This window comes from Panicum virgatum, chromosome 7N (assembly GCF_016808335.1).
Source record: "Panicum virgatum strain AP13 chromosome 7N, P.virgatum_v5, whole genome shotgun sequence".
NCBI lineage: Eukaryota > Viridiplantae > Streptophyta > Magnoliopsida > Poales > Poaceae > Panicum > Panicum virgatum.
In genome coordinates, this window is record NC_053151.1 from 21,946,756 (window position 1) to 21,965,479 (window position 18,724).

The window sequence follows — 18,724 nt, forward strand, 5'->3', positions numbered from 1 at the left end:
AGCGTCGGAGTACGCCGTTTCCGGCCCTTCGGTTGTCAAATAGACCCGGACTTGGGTCTGGGGTGGACTTCACGGTATGCGTAATCCACCCAGGGCCTTAGCGGGGCACGGTGGTGCTCGGAGCTGCGCATGCGTGGATGGCGGCGGCTCTGCGGTTTGTGGTCGCCGGCGTGCGCGAGTCCAGGCGGTTAAGGTGCGCTACGGGCTACGGGAACTGGCGCAAAGGGATCAGGGGGCCCGGGTGGTGCTCACCGTGCTCTAGATTGGAAGGAGACGTGGCGCAGAAGGGTCGGCGGCGATGGCATGGGCGGCGCTCGCGGAGGAGTTGATGCAGCGATGCTTCGGGCTCCGGATCTCCTCGAATCGATGCGGGGTCGCGCTGCGAACGAGAACCTGGGGTCAGGACGGGTCAGGGACCACCGGCGGCGAGAAATCAAATGGTGGAGTTACTCACCGGCGTTCGGTTCTTGGCAAAATTCCGGCGCCGCAAGGGTTGTGGTCGAGGATAGAGGGCTCGAGGAGCGTCCCGGCGGCAAGGCGAAGCTTCTGGGATGCTTGGCGAGGGCTCCGGTACGTCGAGGCGGTGTGGCCGCGGTGGCGCAGAGGAGCGGAGCGGGCGGAGCTGTGTGGAGGCGGCTGCTAGGGTTTGTGGCGGTCTTTGGCGTGGGGGGTGAGGGTGCAGGGGGTCGCAGGGTGGTTTAAAAGGAGGGGCGCCGGAGATCTCGGCGTCTGCGCCCCGGATGGGAAGTCCGGCGAGATTCGCGGGTGGAGGCCAGTGCGTGAGCGGTGGATGCGGGAGGAGGGAGAAGGGGCTGACAGCGGGCCCGGGCTATCAGTCGGGGTGCGTGCTGCGGAGCAGGCTGGGATGAGCGGGGAGACGGGCTGGCGCTGAATGCGGGAGAGGCGGGGAACGGGGCGCTGGGCTTCGGCACGCTGGGCCGTGGGCCGGAGCGGGGTGTGAGGGATGGCGTGGGCTGGGGAGGAAAGGAAGCTTGGGCTGCCTCCGGTTGGGCCGAGCGGGAAGGAACGGATTGGACTGGAGTGTGGGCACGGGCTGGGCTAGGGAAAAGAAAGGAAGTTGGGCCAAGCGGGTTGGCTGGGGTTTTTCCTCTTAGGTTCCTATTTTCCTTTTCTATTCTATTTCTAAAACAAACAAACATGTTTGAATTCAAATACAAGTTTGAATTCAAACCACACTCACTCAATTAAAAACTATGCATCAGCATGAATGCAACAACAAGATTTAAACCTAGATAAAATTTTAATTACTTGAGGAACAAAATTAGATTAAATGCAGGCTAAACCAAAAAAACCTTAGAAAATTAAATTAAGCCAATTGAATTTATTATAAAATGCTGAAATTTAAACTAGGGTGTTACAGACCCTACCCCCTTAAAGAAATCTCGTCCCCGAGATTTAGCTGGGCTGGCTAGCAAAGAGATCTGGATATGTCTTCTTTAGCTCATCTTCTCACTCCCATGTAGCCTCAGCTTCACTGTGGTGACTCCACTGAACTCTGCACATCTTGATGCGCTTGTTCCGAGTAACCCTCTCTGATGTCTCCAGAATTTTCACCGGATGCTCAGTATAAGTCAGATCTTCCTGCACATCAACTCCATCCAGTGGTGCCTGCTCCTCGGGTACTCGCAGACACCTCTTCAGCTGAGATATATGGAAGACATCGTGAACTCCTGAGAGGCTGGTAGGCAACTCCAGGCGATAAGCAACTTCGCCTTTCCTCTCTAGCACCTTGAATGGACCAACATACCGAGGTGCTAACTTCCCCTTGACATTAAACCTGCGGATTCCTCTCATCGGAGACACCTTCAGGTATACATGATCACCAACACTGAAAGTCAGGTCTCTCCGTTTGCCATCTGCATAGCTCTTTTGCCTGCTCTGTGCAATCCTCAAATTTTCTCGCACAGCCTGAACCATCTGCTCTGCATCTTCTATGATATCAGGGCCAAAGAGCTGCTTCTCACCAATCTGATCCCAATAGAGAGGAGTCCTGCACTTCCTGCCATACAATGCCTCAAAGGGGGACTTCTTCAGACTGGCCTGGTAGCTGTTGTTGTATGAAAACTCAGCATATGATAGGCACTTATCCCAACTAGTACCATACTGAATGGCACAGGCTCTCAGCATATCCTCCAACACTTGGTTGGTTCTCTCTGTCTGCCCATCTGTCTGAGGGTGATAAGCCGTACTGAAACGCAGCTTCGTATCCAGCGAATCATGGAGCTGCTCCCAGAACCGTGAAGTGAACTGAGATCCTCTGTCAGATATGATCTTCTTGGGCACACCATGCAAACAGACAATCCGAGAGATGTACAACTCTGCAAGTCTAGCACCGGAGTAAATAGTGTTCACTGGAATGAAGTGAGCGACTTTCATCAGACGATCCACTACTACCCATATGGAGTTGTACCCTTTCTGAGTACGAGGCAATCCAACAATGAAGTCCATAGTGATTTCCTCCCATTTCCACTCTGGAATCTTCAAAGGCTGTAACAAACCCGCTGGCCTCTGATGCTCAGCCTTGACACGCTGACAGGTGTCACAAATAGCCACGTACTCTGCCACTGAATGCTTCATTCCATACCACCAGAAACATTCCTTGAGATCATAATACATCTTCGTGCTGCCCGGATGAATAGAGTAAGCTGTATCATGGGCCTCACTCAGTATCAACTTCCGGAGATCATTCACATCAGGCACACGGATCCGGTTCTTGTACCACAAGGTACCCTGATCATCCTCTCTGAATTGTGGAGCCTTGCCCTTCTTGAGCAACTCACGGATCTCCTGCAGCTTCTCATCTAACTTCTGATGTTGCCAGATCTCTGCCTCTAGAGTGGGCACTGCCTCGAATGCTGCACTGGAGGTATGATGCAAGAAGCCCAGACTCAACTGCTCGAACTCCTCGCATAACTCTGGAGGCATCTGGAAAGCCACGGCCATGTTGACATAGCTTCTTCTGCTCAAAGCATCTGCTACAACATTGGCCTTGCCCGGATGATAGTGAATCTCCAGGTCATAGTCCTTGACTAGCTCTAACCATCTCCTCTGTCGCATGTTCAGCTCATTCTGCGTGAAAATATACTTGAGGCTCTTGTGATCAGTGTAGATATCACACTGCTGCCCATACAAGTAATGCCTCCAAATCTTCAGAGCATGCACAACAGCGGCTAACTCAAGATCATGAGTGGGATAGTTCAGCTCATGCCAACGTAACTGTCGTGAAGCATAAGCTATCACTCTGCCCTCCTGCATCAGAACACAACCAAGACCATCCTTCAAAGCATCACAGTACACCGTGAACCTCTTCGTCTGGTCTGGCAAAGTCAGGACTGGCGCCGTAGTCAACCTTTTCTTCAGCTCATCAAAGGCCGTCTGACGCTCATCAGTCCATATGAATGCCACATTCTTCTCTAGCAAGGAAGTCAAAGGCTTCGCGATCTTGGAGAAATTCTCAATGAACCTCCGATAATATCCTGCTAAGCCCAAGAATGACCGGACTTCCTTCACTGTCTGCGGTGTCTCCCACTCGATCACATCCTTCACCTTGCTCGGATCAACTGCAATACCTCCCTTGGAGATGATATGACCGAGGAATGGAACCTCGTCAATCCAGAACTCGCACTTGCTGAACTTAGCATACAGCTTATGCTCCCTCAATCTCTGCAACACGAGCCTCAGATGCTCTTCATGCTCTTCCTCTATCTTGGAGAAGATCAGAATATCATCAATGAAGATCACCACGAAGACATCCAGATAATCCATGAAAACCATGTTCATCAAGTGCATGAAGAAAGCCGGGGCATTAGTCAAGCCGAAAGACATGACCGTGTACTCATATAGCCCGTACTTGCAAGTGAATGCCGTCTTCGGAATATCCTCTGGATGGATCCTCAGCTGAAAATAGCCCGAGCGAAGATCAATCTTTGAGAATATACGAGCACCTCGAAGTAAATCAAAGAGATCCTCAATACGGGGCAGTGGATGCTTGTTCTTGATAGTGACTGCATTCAGCTCCCGATAATCCACACACATTCTCTTCGAGCCATCCTTCTTATCCACCAGCAACAATGGAAAAGCCCAAGGAGAGAAGCTGCGACGGATATAGCCCTTGGCTAGCAACTCATCAATAGTCTTCTTGACTTCTTCATGCTCTATAGGTGCCATGCGGTAGGACCGCTTTGCAATAGGAGCAGTGCCAGGCAAGAGATCAATAGAAAACTCGATGTCGCGTTCAGGCGGCATACCTGGCAAATCATCCGGAAAGACATCCGGGAATTCAGACACCACGCGAATATCGTCCGTGGGCCTAGCCTCCATCTGATGAAGAAATCTAGAGGGCTCTGAAACACGGACTGTCACCTCTTGGCCATCAGATGCTGACAAGTGAACTGTCCGCTGAGCACAATCGATACGAACTCCCCATCTGGTAAGTGTCTCCATGCCCAAAATCACATCTATCCCCGAGGAGTCAATAACTATCAAGCCAGTGCGGAACTCTACCCCCCTGATGACAATACTAACTCTGGAGCATATAGAACATGTATGCATCTGCCCACCAGGTGTAGTAACTACCATAGATGACCTCATACAGGAAACGGGTATACCATGCTTCTCAGCAAATGACTTGGTAATGAAAGAATGAGTAGCACCGGTATCAAAAAGCACTGTAGCTGGATGAGAGTTGACCATGAATGTACCAATAACCACGTTAGGAGCCTTGGCCACGGACTCGGCCGTCACGTGGTTCACCCGACCCTGTGCTGGCGCCCTGGGCTGAGCTGGGCGCCCCTGCTGTCCCGCTTGCGCCTTCCGGGGGTAAGTGTTGGCATAGTGCCCCGGCTGGCCGCAGTGATAGCAGGTGCGAGGGGGTCCCTGAGCCTGCTGTCCGGCAGGAGGAGCTGCCTGCCGTGGAGCCTGAGCTGCTGGCGGAGCTAGTGGAGCACGAGCCGGAGGTGACGGTAACCTCGGGCCCTGACCTGCCTACTGCTGTCGAGGCGGGTACTGCTGCGGCCTCTGCTGGTACTGCAAGGGAGGCCGGTACTGCTGTTGCTGGTACTGTTGAGGCGGCTGGAGGTGAGGACGAGTGTTGCTGCCGGAAGCAACGGGGACCATCTTCCTCTTCTTGTCCTCCATCTCCAGGTGCTTGCGCTCCGTGTTGAGCGCGTTGTCAACCAGATGGTTGAAGTCGTCGAAGCGGAGGTTGAGCAGCGCGTACTGGAGGTAGTCCTCAAGGCCCTCCATGAAGTGCTCCTGCTTCTTGCGGTCATCCGCAACCTCGGCAGGGGCGTAGCGAGCAAGCTGCAGAAAACGATCACGATACTCCGTGACCATCATAGTCCCCTGAAGTGAAAAAGACAGATATATTTATCGAAGGATTAATTCATGACTCAGAAAGATAGAACAAGGGGGTATTAGCTCAAAAGGAAACGCTGAATGATTATTTCTGAGATTACCTGCTTCAGTGCAAGGAACTCCTTCTGCTTCATCTTCATAACGCCTGCGGGGACGTTGTGGCTGCGGAACCACTCTCGGAACTGGAGCCAGGTGAGAGCCTCGCGGTCCTGAACTGGGTGGGACTCCCACCAGTCCAAAGCTGCCCCTCGCAGCTATCCTGCTGCATACAAGACTCGCTCCCGATCATCGCACTGGGCGATGTCCAGCTGACGCTCCACTGCACAGAGCCAGTCGTCAGCCTGAAGAGGGTCGGACGTGTGAGAGAACGTCGGCGGGTGACCCCTCAGAAACTTGGCACACCTGTCGCGGGGCTGCGGCGGTGGAGGAGGTGGAGGCTGAGTGTGGATCTGCTGCAGTGCCTGAACAGTGTTGTTCATCGACATCCCGGTACCCTGGTTGTTCTGACCCTGCTGCTGGCCAGAACTGGAACCGGTGCTCCTGGTGTTCACCATCTGATTTGAACAAAAGATGTATGAGCAAAGATATTGCAGGAATAATTTAGACGGATAGGATAACACTTTTGCGGAAAAGACTCGGACATGATAAAGTAGACAATATAGAGTGGACTGTTTTACCCCCCAACGATCTAACTCATTTTATTAATTAATTAACTTTAACATCAGAGTGATTTTCTTTAAACAAATTTAAACTACTAAGCTATGCAATCATTCAAAAATCCAAATCAAACATGTAGCATAATAACAAGCAGACAATTTTCACAACTTAGCCGAGTTTAACACACAACTCGACTAACACAACACGTCGCAGAACGTGCTATCGTATTATTATAAAAGAGTCACCTATCTCATACTCATGGTGGTCAGATGACTGATTCAGGCCAAAGTCTACGAAAACTATTCTTTAGAGAGAGAAATCAAGGCAAGACGAGTAAAAGTCATAGAATTCAAGGGGTATAATAGTAAAATAGTTTCAGCCGGCAAGAATTTGGAGAGAAGAAGTCCTAAAACTCGACCAGTTCTATCTAGGCTTCGTCCTACAGTCGATATGGCTCTGATGCCACTCTGTAACACCCGGTTTATAAAAGGACATAAACCGAGCAATCATATACGTGCCAGGATCAAGTCACACGTATATACAACAGAATGAACAGTATATCATAGCACATATCACGTAAAAAGATATAATAAAGCAAATAAGAATGTTATTTATTACATTAATGACAAAATGTCTGATATAGAGTAAGCGGAAGCGTAAAAACATATACGAGAAGCTCTCGGAAGCAGGGCGCCACAGGGAAGTCGACTGGGAGACGAACGCCTAGAAGTCCTCGTAGTCCTGGTAGCGCTGAGCGAACTCCCTCGCATCGGCAGGAACTGAGCAGCAGTAGAGTGTCCAAGAGGAAAAAGTAGAGAAGAGGCAAGAGTGAGTACACAACTTGTACTCAACAAGTATAACACAAACTATGAGGCTCTAAGGTTGGCAGACTCAACTGCATTAGCTTTTAAGTGTTTGGCAAGATTTTATTAAAGCTATTTACTACGAGTTGATGAATTACCATAAACCCAGTTACATAGTAATTAATCAAGATTAATCATGTTACTACTGAGAACCAAACCAAAACCACCAAGGCCGACTGGAATTGCTTTTGAACTGGACGGGCCGGTGCGGGAGGGAACTGGGCCGTGCGGGGAAGGGAGAAAGGAGGAAAAGGTTGGGCCGGCCAACTGGGCCGCGGAGTGAGAAAGGGAGGAGGAGGTGGGTTGGGCTGAGGAGAGCTGGAGGGCTGCAGGCAAGGAGAGAAAGAGAGGGGAAACTGGGCCCGCGTGGGATTTGGGTTGGGTTTCCAGGGCAGTTTGGGCTGAGCCTTGCTGGGTTGGGTTTGGGTTTCTCCTTTTTCTCTCTTCTAAATCAAACCAAACTCAAACTAATTCTATTTGAATTCAAATTTGAATTTGAATTCAAAACCCTAGCACTCAAACAAAGTGAAAACCATGCATCAGCATGAATGCACAAATAAGTTGAACCTAAGATAAATTTTAATTACTTTATGAAGCAAAAATAAGTTATAAATGCAAGGCTAAGCAAATTAAATCCTAGAAATTTAAATAAAGCCAATTAAATTTATTAATAAATAGGAAAATTAAAAATTAGGGTGTTACAGAATCCCCAGAAGATGTGCCAGTAGTTCGGGAGTTCGCAGATGTGTTCCCGGATGAATTACCCGGTATGCCTCCAGAAAGAGATGTAGAGTTCACTATTGACTTAGTCCCTGGAACCAAGCCTATAGCAAAGAATGCTTATCGGTTAGCAGCCCCAGAGCTTGCCGAGTTGAAGAAGCAGCTTGAGGAGCTTCAACAAAAGGGATTTATTAGACCTACTGCTTCTCCGTGGGGAGCCCCAGTGCTTTTTGTGAAGAAGAAAGATGGAAGCATGAGACTTTGTGTGGACTACCGTGATCTGAATGCAGTCACCATCAAGAACAAGTACCCTCTGCCTCGGATTGATGACCTGTTTGATCAGCTGAAGGGAGCTAAGTTCTTCTCCAAGATAGATCTAAGGTCAGGTTATCATCAGCTCAGAGTGCGATAAGAGGACATCTCCAAGACAGCCTTCAGGACCCATTATGGCTAGTATGAGTTCACAGTGATGCCTTTGGTCTGACTAATGCCCCTGCCTTTTTCATGACCCTCATGAATAAGGTGTTTATGGAAGAGTTAGATCGGTTTGTCGTGGTATTCATAGATGACATACTGGTCTACTCTAAGAGTGCTGAGGAGCATGGACAACATCTCAGAGTTGTGCTGGGAAAGCTCAGAAAACACCAGTTGTATGCCAAGTTTAGCAAGTGTGAATTCTGGTTGCAGAGAGTCAGTTTTCTGGGTCATGTCTTAATAGCTGAAGGTGTTGAAGTGGACCCAGAAAAGGTCAAGGCAGTATCAGAATGGAAGCAACCAACCTCAGCCTCCGAGATCAGGAGTTTCTTGGGATTAGCCGGCTATTACCAGAGATTCATCGAAGGTTTCTCTAAGATAGCCCGGCCTATGACCGAGTTACTCCGGAAGGACATGAAGTTTGTCTGGTCTGAAGCTTGCGAGAGAAGCTTTCAAGAGTTGAAGAGGCGACTAACTTCTGCCCCAGTGCTAGTTTTGCCAGATAATCAGAAGTGCTTTGTCGTTTATTGCGACGCATCCCGACAAAGACTGGGTTGTGTGCTTATGCAAGAAGGAAGAGTTGTAGCTTATGCCTCAAGACAGTGGAGAGCACATGAGCAGAACTACCCCACCCATGACTTGGAGTTAGCTGCAGTGGTACATTCCCTCAAGATTTGGAGACATTATCTGATCGGGAACAAGTGTGAAATCTACACGGATCACAAGAGCCTGAAGTACATTTTCACCCAGTCGGATCTCAACCTTAGACGGAGAAGATGGTTAGAGTTGATCAAAGACTATGATTTGGAAATTCATTACCACCCTGGAAAGGCTAATGTGGTGGCTGATGCGCTCAGTCGTAAAGCATATTGCCATCACTTAGTCACACAAGCCCCAGAGCTGAGTGAAGAAATGTGGAAGTTGAACCTAAGGGTTGTACGCCGCTCTTGCAACTATAACCTTAGTGTCCATCCTGTCCAGGATGACCAGATAAGGGAAGCTCAGATGGAGGATAAAAGATTGGTATTGATTAAAGGTCGCAACAGTGAAGGCAAAGCCCCAGATTTCAGAGTAGATAAAGATGGAGTCTTGTGGTTCAAGAAGAGATTATGTGTGCCTAAGCAAGGTCATTTCCGCAGGACCATCTTGGATGAAGCCCATAACTCAGCCTATTCCATTCACCCCGGCACTACAAAAATGTACCTGGACCTTAAGGAGAAGTATTGGTGGAATGGTATGAAGGGGGATATTGCTCGATTCGTCGCTCATGGTGATGTGTGCAAAAGAGTCAAGGCAGAGCATCAGAAGCCCAGTGGATTACTCCAGCCATTGCCGATCCCAGTATGGAAGTGGGATGAAGTTGGTATGGATTTTGTCACCGGTCTACCAAGGACCCAGAGTGGTCATGACTCAGTTTGGGTAATTGTTGATCGACTCACTAAAATGGCTCACTTCATCCCAGTGCGTACCACTTATGGAGGTGATAAATTAGCCAAATTATATATTGAGCGTATTGTGAAGTTGCATGGAGTACCTAAGAGGATTGTGTCAGATAGAGGCACCCAGTTCACTTCGAGATTCTGGAGCAGGTTACATGAAGCACTTGGTACAAAGTTGGACTTTAGTTCAGCCTATCATCCTCAGACTGGTGGCCAGACCGAAAGAGTTAATTAGATCCTTAAAGACATGCTAAGAGCCTGTGTTCTTACTTATGGCAAAAATTGGGAAGACAGTTTGCCATATGCAGAGTTCTCTTACAACAACAACTTCCAGTCAAGCTTAAAGATGTTGCCGTTTGAAGCCCTCTACGGAAGGAAGTGTCGCACACCTCTCATGTGGACCGAAGTCGGTGACCGCATTATTGAGGGCCCAGATTTTATTAAAGAAGCAGAAGACAAGATAGCAGAAATCAGAGAGAATCTAAAGGCAGCTCAATCCCGCCAGAAAAGTTATGTCAATAAAAGAAGACGTACTCTCAGCTTCGAAGTTGGAGACTATGTGTACCTTAAAGTTTCCCCAATTCGCGGCACACGCAGATTCCAGGTACGAGGAAAGTTGGCTCCACGTTACATTGGACCTTTCCCAATTACCAAGAAAGTGGGAGCGGTAGCCTATAAGCTTCAGTTGCCAGCAGAGATGTCAGATGTGCACGATGTATTCCATGTGTCCCAACTCAGAAAGTGCCTATGAGTACCAGAAGAACAAGTGGCCCCAGAGACAATCGACCTGCAGGATGATCTCAGATATCAAGAGGTACCAGTAAAAATTCTGGACACTGTGATGCGAAGAACCCGCAACTTAGAAGTCAGGATTTGCCGAGTTCAATGGAGCAGGCATTCGGAAGCAGAAGCAACTTGGGAGAGAGAAGACGCGCTCCGAGCCGAGTTTCCTAGTCTCTTTAGTGGTGAAGCTGAATCTCGGGGACGAGATTCAACCTAAGTGGGGTAGGTTTGTAACATCCCAGTTTTCATCACGATTAAGGGGGAGTGTTGAAATATACAATGCAAACATTTAGAAGATTCTATAAAAATAAGGATAAACCATGGCGTAATTTTGTTCACCATGACAAGGTTCTAGAATGCTCCACAAGAATCATAAGAAGACATGAAGCTTGGATATTTTCTTGTCATGGTAACTTAGATATTTTCTTGTCTAGAAATAGATATTTGTAGGGAACTTAGATATTTGTAGGGAACTTCCTAGAGTGTGATATGTGTCACTCATCCAAGAGGGTATAGGTGCCTATATAAGGAGGGTGCCACCCCTTGCCATGCCATACTACTCCACTCCATCCCACACACATCCAAGGGCATGGTAGAAGTGAGCATAGGTAGAGTGTGCTAGGTGTGTGTTCCTTTGTTGCTCCAACAAGGCAAGCGTCTTCATAAGTGTTAGCCTCCCGGTTAAATTTAAGTACTTAGTGTATAAGTTGTGATCCATCGAAGGTTGGCTCTACCACCCGGGATCACAAAAGGGTCTGGGCTTCATCGAAGGTTGGCTCTGCCACCCGGAAGCCAGCTTCATCTATTGGTAGGCTCTGCCTCCCGGAAGCAAAAGGCGGCTCTGCCGTCAAAAGGACCCGGTACACTAAGTAACTAGAAGCTGACCGACTCTGAAATGAGTTGGTGTAGATCCTCAACTTAGTAGGGTCACCTCAATTTCCAACAATCACTAAAATAAAACTTATGTTGCAATTAAACTAGTAACGTAAAATAATACTAACGTTATATGAGGCATTACATAATTACTATGCAAACTATTTTATACTCTTGCCTTGCGTTAGTACATTCGTTCCCTCCAGTAACCAGCATACGCATGCTTGCACCTACGACAAAAATCATCTCGTCTCCATAAAAGCCTCTCGAGTCACCGTACCATGCCATAATTCCCAGACATTCATGACATCGCCTACCTCCTTTGCCATAACTTTATCATCCCCTGGAAGCCACAGAGTACCCACACCAGTGACCTTGAAATGACCCGTCGTGGCAGCACCCACCTCGCCATAAATCGGGGTCGCCATGCACAGTGCTGGCCGAGATTTTTCCGGCGAACCGCCTCACCCGCTCGCTCTCGCTCGCGCACGCGTGACACGCCGGCCCCACGATGGGAGCGCGCACTGCCGCCGGCACCACGCCGTGCCGCCCACCTCCTCGTCCCCACCTCGGCCACGCCGCTGCAGCGCCCTCGCCGGCTTTGCCACCTCGACGCTCGCGCCTTCAGCGCTGCCACTATTCGCGTTGATGGCGAGCTACCGCAGCCCACACTATCGCCCGTCCCTGCGCGATGCCGCTGCTGCTCTCCTCGCCTATAAAAGGAGCAAGGCCGTGACGAGCCCCGTCACCAGCCCAAGCACACCGAGCCGCTTCGCTCCGCTAGCTGAACCACTCCTCCCAAGCCCAGCTCACTCACGAAACGAAGCTCCAACAGTTGGCCCTCTTCCTTGAGCTATTCCGCGCCGAGGTGAGATGGCAGGCAGCTCCCCCGACCATTAACTCCACTAATAAAGGCCCAAAACACCCCCAGGCCGTGAGCACTTAATCCAAATAATTCTACCAATCAATACTGTAAACTCAATATCTCCTTCATATCAACTCCTTTTCACATAACTCTTTTTCCTAAATTCTCCTCAAATCATATACTATCTATTCCTCCTATTTTCATCTCCATTTGAGCTTATTTTATTGCTTGCTTGTGTTTGTTTGCTGGTTGTGCCGTTTTCGCCCGTAGATCACGGAGTGACCGAGGAGGAGCCTGCCAAGGAGCTAGAAGACCCGTACCACGAGCAGGAAGCCGCCGTCGACGACGTGTACGCAAGCGAAGGCAAGTTTCATCGACCCCTACGTGAGCGGTTGCATCCATGTGAGGACGTTTAACTGTAGCCTAGGTCTAGGATCGACTACATATACCAGTACTTGAGTGATTGAGTGTGCTCATGCATACATCTGAGTAGTCATGCATATCCAGAGCTGAGAATAGGATACGAAGGGATCTGGCTGAGACCAGGGCAGCTGGGTATGCTGGAGCCGGCGCTACCGTGGTGGTAGACTAGCAGGTGAGTGCTACCGTGGTGGTAGGCTCGAGTTGACATGTTGAGGGATGGTTGCTGCCCTAGTGAACCATAAGGACCGAGTTGTTTCGACATCTCACCTAGCTTACTTTAGTACGACCACAGGTTCCGGTATGGGCCGGACTTAGCCTAATCCCACTGGTTAGCCTGATGGTCGCAGGGATGGTTTATGGGTATAGACCATCGGGGTCAGGGCCCGAGGGTTTGTGCAGCCGGGCTGGGGCGTGACCATGGCTGGGTGTCGGCTATGTCGGTTGTCCGTTCGGGCAGCCGAGTGTGTGGGTACAGTGTACAACCTCTGCAGAGTGTATAATCTATTCGAATGGTCCGTGCCCACGGTATGGGCATGCTATAGTGTGGTCCTGACAACTAGTGAGCTACCTATTGTGGGTTGTGTCGGGAAGGGGTTGCATACCATTAGCTGCATTATTAGTAGAATGTGCTTATTATGTGTCGTGCATGTCAGTCCCCTCCCGTAGGGTGAGGTGGAGCTTGCTGAGTACTTTTGTACTCACCCCTGTTGATTTTTCTCCAGAGGATCCTGACTTTGTGCCAGAAGACTACGAGTAGATCGTGTCCGCACCCAAGCTGATCAGGTGGAGCCGTGATGGATGAAGAGCTAGTCTTGCTTATCGTTATGCTAGTTGTTATCCTATGGTTGTTCTGTGTAGCGTTGTTGTAACACCCTAATTTAAATTTCAGCAATTTATAATAAATTTAATTGGCTTTATTTAATTTTCTAAGGTTTATTGTGTTAGACTTGCATTTAATCTAAAATTTTGTCCCTTAAGTAATTAAAATTTTAACATAGGTTTAATTTTGTTGTTGCATCATGCTGGAGCATTTTCTTTATTTGTTTGAGTGAATAAGGTTTTGAATTCAAATTTGTTTGAATTCAAATTAGATTGAGTGTTTGGCAAAGGAATTAGGAAATAGAAGAAAAACCAAAACCCAACCCTTTCAACCTCGACCTCAGCCCAGCTCGCCCCCCTCCCCGAACGGGCCTTCTCTCCCGCGCAGCAGCCCGGTTGTCCCGGCCCGACTTCACCTCAGCGCGCGCTCGGCCCGCTCACCCCTCCGCTCTCCTCAGCCCGCGCGCACTCCCTGCCACCTGGGCCCAAGGCGTCAGCGCCCGCGCCGCTCGCCCACGCCCCGTTCCTCGCTCACTGCCTGGCCGGGCCCACGCGTCAGGGTCGTCCCCTTCCTCGCGCAACGGCCGCGCCCGGCACGCCGAGATTCCCGGCGAGCTTTCCTTCCCGGGCACGCACACCTAGGCCTTAGCCGCCCTATAAACGGGATCCCCGGCCTCTCCCGTACCCCATCCTCCACGCCCTAGCCGCCCAAAACCTAGCACGCCGCGCCGCACCTCGCTCCGCCGCACCAGGCCTCTGCGCCTCTGTGGAGCCACCGCCCTGCCGCTCCCTAGCCCCAGAGATCCTCCGCACGAACTCCGCCCGAGCGCCAGGAGCGACACCGCGGCCACCAACAACGGCTACGGCACCTGCAGCGGCCGGATTTGCGCCGCCGTCGACCTCAGTGCTTCACTGACCTCTGGACCACCTTCACAGGGCCCGCACGTACCTTCCCAGCGGGTCAGCAACCTCAGAGCACCCCCGCAGCGACCCCTCCACGAGCGCCGGTCCACACTACACCGTCGGATCTCGCCGCCGGCCGTCTTGCACTGCAGTGCTCTCCACCCCAAGCCCTCGGTGAGCCAGACCCCTTCCTCCTGCCTTCTTACACCATTTAGCTCGGCACGTAGGCCCTCCCCGAGCCCAGAGCGCCGTTCGGCGTAGCGCCGCCGCGCGCTAGGTCGCCGCTGCCTTGCCCTCCCCGCTCCAGACCCCACAGAACCCCAACAACCCCATGGGTGGATCACGCGCTCAACGCTGATCCTCCCCGGCCAAACCGGGGCCCAAACCAAGTCCGGCAGCCCCCAGTTCCCCTTCTCCGGCCGCCCGCCGCCGCGGAGCAGAGCTCCGGCGAGCCGCGCCGCCGCCCCCACGCGCCCGTTGGCCCTGGGCCGTCAGATCTGAAATAGACGCACGAGATTAGATCGCGGCCATATCTGTTCTGAGCCGCCGGATCTTGATCCAACGGATCAGATCCGCGCGTACCCCTTCGCCTGGCCATTTTGTTAAAGAACCCCTCGGGTTCTCAGTAATCAACCCGCGGTCCATCACAAGTCAAAACTAATTACGTTTTGGCCCAGAAATTAGCTAGTAGCCCCCTGAGCTTTTTAAATATAGAACCCGCCATCCTAGCTTGGTATTTTCATGAGTTAGACCCCAGATTTAATCTTTATTTACATTTTAGTCCTCGGTTTTTGCCCAGAAATCCCCTGGAACTCCAGTTTTCTTACAAATAGGTCCCTGGATCTTGTTTTTAGCCTAGATTATGCGTTTTAGCTCCGTTTTAAGCATTCTTTATATCCACGCGATCGTTGTAATGCGTAGAATAGTTTTAGACTAGTTTAGTGTGCTGTTTTTATGTATTGATGTACTATTTCTTAGCTTTTGTTAGTGTTTGCTTGTATGCTTACTGTCGTGCCTTGTTTTGGCCATGTGTTCGTGAGTAGACGCTGATCCATCTGAGGAGCCCCAGTACCAGTACCTGGAGCAGCCGTCTTCTGACCAGTTTGAGTAGCAGCAGGAGCAGTACGAGGAAGTCAAGTGTAACATGAACAACCTATCACTTTTAAATACATTTTCATACTGCATTTTAATACTGTATGCCTATAAGGATTTCCTAGCCACTTTATATCCTTTATATATATCTTTTGGGTTGCATTTTGGTTAGTTGTGTTAGGTGCCGCGCTATAACACATAATGGTCCTTTTTAAATTAATTTGATTAATGATATATGCAACTTAATTCTGAGAGTGGCGCTCTGTGTGGCTTGAGTGGCTCACGTCTCGTTAAAATTGGTTTTTGTTAGAAACATGGTTTAGGGTGCCAGCACAGTGCTTACTGCTGGGTTGGCCACTCTCCATAAGGACCGGTTCATAGAGCGACAACCTGGGACAACAGCGCTACCACAAGACTGGAATGAGACGGTCTTGGCTTACTAATTAGGTCATTTTGGTTCGGGAGTAACTTACCTGCGGGGCAAGAGGGGAGTCGAGCTTCAATGGTGCCCAGGCTACGAGGCTGGTCTGTGTTGTCTTGTACCCCCTCGAGGTGGGCCCCATCGTTGCATTGACTGAATCCTTAGCGGTTACACCTTACCAACGTGTCCTTTGTAACGGCCTCGTAGTGAGTCGCTAGTCATCTCACCTAAGGAAGTGTGATGAACAACTAGCGTAGCTCACGACTTGTGGGTAAAGATGTGCAACCTCTGCAGAGTGTAAAACTGGTATACTAGCCGTGCTCACAGTCATGAGCGGCCCAGATCCTCCTTTTGATTAGTGGGGTTATCTCCTTCCGATGAGGGAGGTGCCTCTCGGGGTTACCTTGGTGGTTTCGGTTTGGTTCTCAGTAGTAACATGACTAATTTTGATTAATTACTATGTAACTGGGTTTATGGTAATTCATCAACTTGTAGTAGATAGCTTTAATAAAATTTTGCCAAGACTTAAAAGCTAATGCAGTCAGTCAGCCAACCTAGAGCCTCATAGTTTGTGTTATACTTGTTGAGTACAAGTTGTGTACTCACTCTTGCCTCTTCTCTACTTTTTCCTCTTGGATACGCTACTGCTGCTCAGTTCCTACCGACGCGAGGGAGTTCGCTCAGCGCTACCAGGACTACGAGGACTTCTAGGTGTTCGTCTCCCAGTCGACGTCCCTGTGGCGCCATGCTCAGCTTCGGAGAGTTTTATCGTATTTGTACTTCGCTTCCGCTGTATCAGACATTTATGTCATTAATGTAATAAATAACATTCGTACTCGCTTTATTATATCTTTTTACGTGGTATGTGCTATGATATATTGTTCATTCTATTGTATATACGTGTGACTTGATCCTGGCACGTATATGATTGCTCGGTTTATGTTCTTTTATAAACCGAGTGTTACAGTTGTGTTGTCACTTTACTCCTCATGTATGCGTTAAATAAAGCTCTGTATGACTCTGGACTCCACTTGATGTAACATGTATTATGCCGGAGACCTTATTCGGTAATTAATACATGGTTTAGCCTTGATCTTCGGGTCGGGGCGCTTCAGATTAGTTCTTGCGAGAGCTCCCTTGAGCAAAGCCTTGCTGCAGCAACCAACCATTGTACTTGTCGTGTGACCCTCTGACTTGGTGTGAAGTGGCAACGACACTTTGTGCGGGGAAGGAGATCCCTCTTGGTGAGAAGCTCCAATAGTGAAGACGGTGCCATTGGTGACGCTTTGAGAGAGACGGTGGCGGTGGCCTTGTCTTGGTGACTTGGCGCAACTTAGCCTTTACTTGCCGGAAGCCTTGGTGGCGAACGCAAGACAGTGATCAAGCGAAGAGACTCGGCATCACACTTGTTCTTGTTGGACAAGTGACCATGGACGTAGGGAGGGACTTGGTGTCCTAACCGAACCACGTTAAATCGTGTGTCTTGGTGTCTTCACGGGAGTTTGCATATTTTCTCCCTTACCTCTTTACTTACCATATTACATTTCCACATTTACTCTATCTTGCGTGGCTTTACTTTCCTAGTTAGTTTGATTAGGATTGGCTATAGGTTGCAAGTCTTTTGGGGTAAGTAGAGAGTATCATAGATAAACCTTAGTCATAACTAGCATGTGTAGGACGTGTTAGGTTTATCTTATGCAAGTAGATTGAGCCCTAGGTTAGAAAGCGAATTAGCGATCCTATTCACCCCCTCCCCCTCTAGGGTCGGACACCCCGGTGATCCTTACACCGAGGCGGAAAAATCGGCGACGGAGGTGCGGTCGGCCGCCGAGGCCATCGCTCGGGACGCTGCCCAAGAGAATGCTGCCCTGGAGGTGAAGGTGGCGGACTTGCAGGAGGACTTGAACCATGCCAGGCTTGACCTCAAGACGGCCAACAACCAGGTGGTCGTCCTGGGCGTCCAACTCAAAAGCACCACCGATGAAGGGGCCCAGCTTCGTGAAGTCGCCGAGAAGCGGGAGGAGGAGATCATTGGTAAGTCATTCCTTTCGGGGCTTCTGATACGCCATTTCTTTCGAGTGGTTTCTTCACTTGCTTGACTTTTTCTTCGGCACAGCCCTCCGCATCGAGAGGACCGACCTACAAAACCTGCTGGCGGCTGAGCAAGGCAAGTACGCCGAGGCCCTCACCAAAAACCAGGAGATGGCGAAGCTCATCAACGAGATGAATGCTGAGGTGAAAGGTGCAGATCATGCCTCCTTTCTTCCTTCTTTTGTTTTTCTTCAGCGGTGGCCCATCCTGAAGCGTCCCCTTCCCTTTCAGAGATCGTCATGGCGCTTGACCAGTCTAGGAGGTCAGACGAGGCAGCTCGGAAGGCTCTCTAGCAGAGGGAAAACGCCTACCAGGTCGTGGTTCAGGCCGTCGAGCGGCTGCTGGGGGAACTTGGGGTAGCGGCTGGCGCGTCGTTGGTGGAGCGCATCGGCTCCGCCCCAGGAAGGACTTGGGAACAAACCATAGAGCTAGCGCGGAGCGTGGTATGCAAAATCGTTGCCATGTTCTTGTCGCACTATCCCAAGATGGAGCGCGAGCCCCTGAGCGGCAGATGGGCTCCTGGCTATGAAGACCTCGAGTACGACGAGATTGAAGCCGGCGCCACCGCCTTTGCCGGCGCCGTAGCTGTCGTTGCCATGAAGGACCTGGGGCTGCAGTAAGTAGAAATCCAAAGGAAAAAATTAGTTGTTTTGCCTGGTCCTGGAATGAACTTAACTCCCTACGGGGGCATTCCTTCATAGGAACTTGCTTTTGTTGACTTGCTTCTACTTTTGGCCCATTGTTTGCCAATTCTGTTTTTCCTTAAGTACTTTAGAATTACAAGTCAAGGGGGTAAAGCCCGGGACCTTGTTGGCCGCGCTCTATTCCGTAGCCGTTGGGGCATAGGAACTCGAGAGCTTCGGCACGCTTATTCGCACAGGAGTACCACCCGGACCCGTAGCCCCCGAGTGACTTTGGAAGACTG

The 18,724-nt window shown here is 50.1% G+C and overlaps 1 protein-coding gene across 1 annotated transcript; it reads left to right on the top strand.

Annotated features, from left to right (window-relative positions):
- Positions 1–366: 366 nt before the first annotated feature.
- On the top strand, positions 367–18,398 carry LOC120681018. Its single transcript, XM_039962576.1, has 4 exons — positions 367–570; positions 17,604–17,742; positions 17,825–17,950; positions 18,031–18,398. The coding sequence occupies exons 1-4, from the start codon at positions 367–369 to the stop codon at positions 18,090–18,092; spliced, it is 531 nt and encodes a 176-aa protein (XP_039818510.1). The 3' UTR covers positions 18,093–18,398.
- Positions 18,399–18,724: the final 326 nt, after the last annotated feature.

Coding starts and splice junctions, on each gene's coding strand:
- LOC120681018 (XM_039962576.1), top strand. CDS start 367: ATGCGGGGTCGCGCTGCGAACGAGAACCTGGGGTCAGGACGGGTCAGG. Junction 571..17,603: donor GATGCTTGGCGAGGGCTCCG/GTACGTCGAGGC, acceptor GCGGACTTGCAG/GAGGACTTGAACCATGCCAG. Junction 17,743..17,824: donor GCGGGAGGAGGAGATCATTG/GTAAGTCATTCC, acceptor TCTTCGGCACAG/CCCTCCGCATCGAGAGGACC.